General features: G+C 39.1%; 1 protein-coding gene across 1 annotated transcript in view; it reads left to right on the top strand.

Moving 5' to 3' along the window:
* Positions 1 to 460: 460 nt before the first annotated feature.
* LOC101864615 (WD40 repeat-containing protein SMU1) overlaps positions 461 to 859 on the top strand; it is a 20,966-nt gene continuing 20,567 nt past the window's right edge. Inside the window, exon 1 of the mRNA XM_005097784.3 lies at positions 461 to 634. Within this exon, the coding sequence (XP_005097841.1) occupies positions 609 to 634 (26 nt within the window). The 5' untranslated portion in view covers positions 461 to 608. The remainder of the gene's footprint in view (positions 635 to 859) is intronic.

Genomic DNA, 859 nt, shown 5'->3' with positions numbered 1-859 from the left:
GAATCTACTCTCCCATTCTCTGACATTCTCAGATCTCACTGTGTTGCTTGTTACAATGTTTCTAAGAAGTAGTCTTAGGAATGGCTCATCATTCGTTCATTTTTGCATCACAGATAAGTTAGATAACTGATAAGTTACAGCAACGACTGTGTGCAGTGTGTTGTGCTTAGCAGAGGGTAAACGGTACATGGAGGCGGCCATGTTGGCGGAAGTAGAAAAAAGATCATCTGCACGGCATAGATGAATATAATTGCAACAATTATTATCTATAAAACATATTTTTGTAACATAAGTAGAAATATTCAATACTGAATTACCAATATCATATAGATTAGTATTTATTTGAACGTCTCTAGATTTTTTTTGTTTATTTATTAAAGCTGGGAAACAATCCAGACCACTATTAAAATCCCCCAATGTAAAAGACTGTTTATGTTTCTTATACCAGGAGAGCAAAGATAGAGCACTCCGGACGGAACTTGAAAGCCAGCCGAGCCGAGGCATTGCTAGATTTGCAACTGTGTTGTTGTCTCTGTATGACACAGAGAAGAGATCCAGACGTTGGAAACGATTTGCTTTGCATCTAGATAGATCTAGTCTGAAGCAAAATGGCAGTGGAAATTGAGTCTGCAGAGTGAGTGGTTGACTAATACCGTCCGTTGACTGCTTGTTTATATAAAATTTGGCCACCTCTATTCTCACCCGGAGTGAGAATCAGAATAGTACAGGCGAGTCTTGTGGCTATTCTCACCCGGTGCGCGTTCACCAAATTTTGCGTTCACCCTAAACCACAGAATTCTACACTGTGAAAACAGAAAAATTGTAGAATTCTGTGCCGTGAACAAACGTTCCATTACAA

Source organism: Aplysia californica, unplaced genomic scaffold (genome assembly GCF_000002075.1).
Source record: "Aplysia californica isolate F4 #8 unplaced genomic scaffold, AplCal3.0 scaffold00164, whole genome shotgun sequence".
NCBI classification, from domain to species: domain Eukaryota; kingdom Metazoa; phylum Mollusca; class Gastropoda; order Aplysiida; family Aplysiidae; genus Aplysia; species Aplysia californica.
Note: the sequence above shows the minus strand (reverse complement) of the source record. Positions and strands in the feature narration are given on the sequence as shown.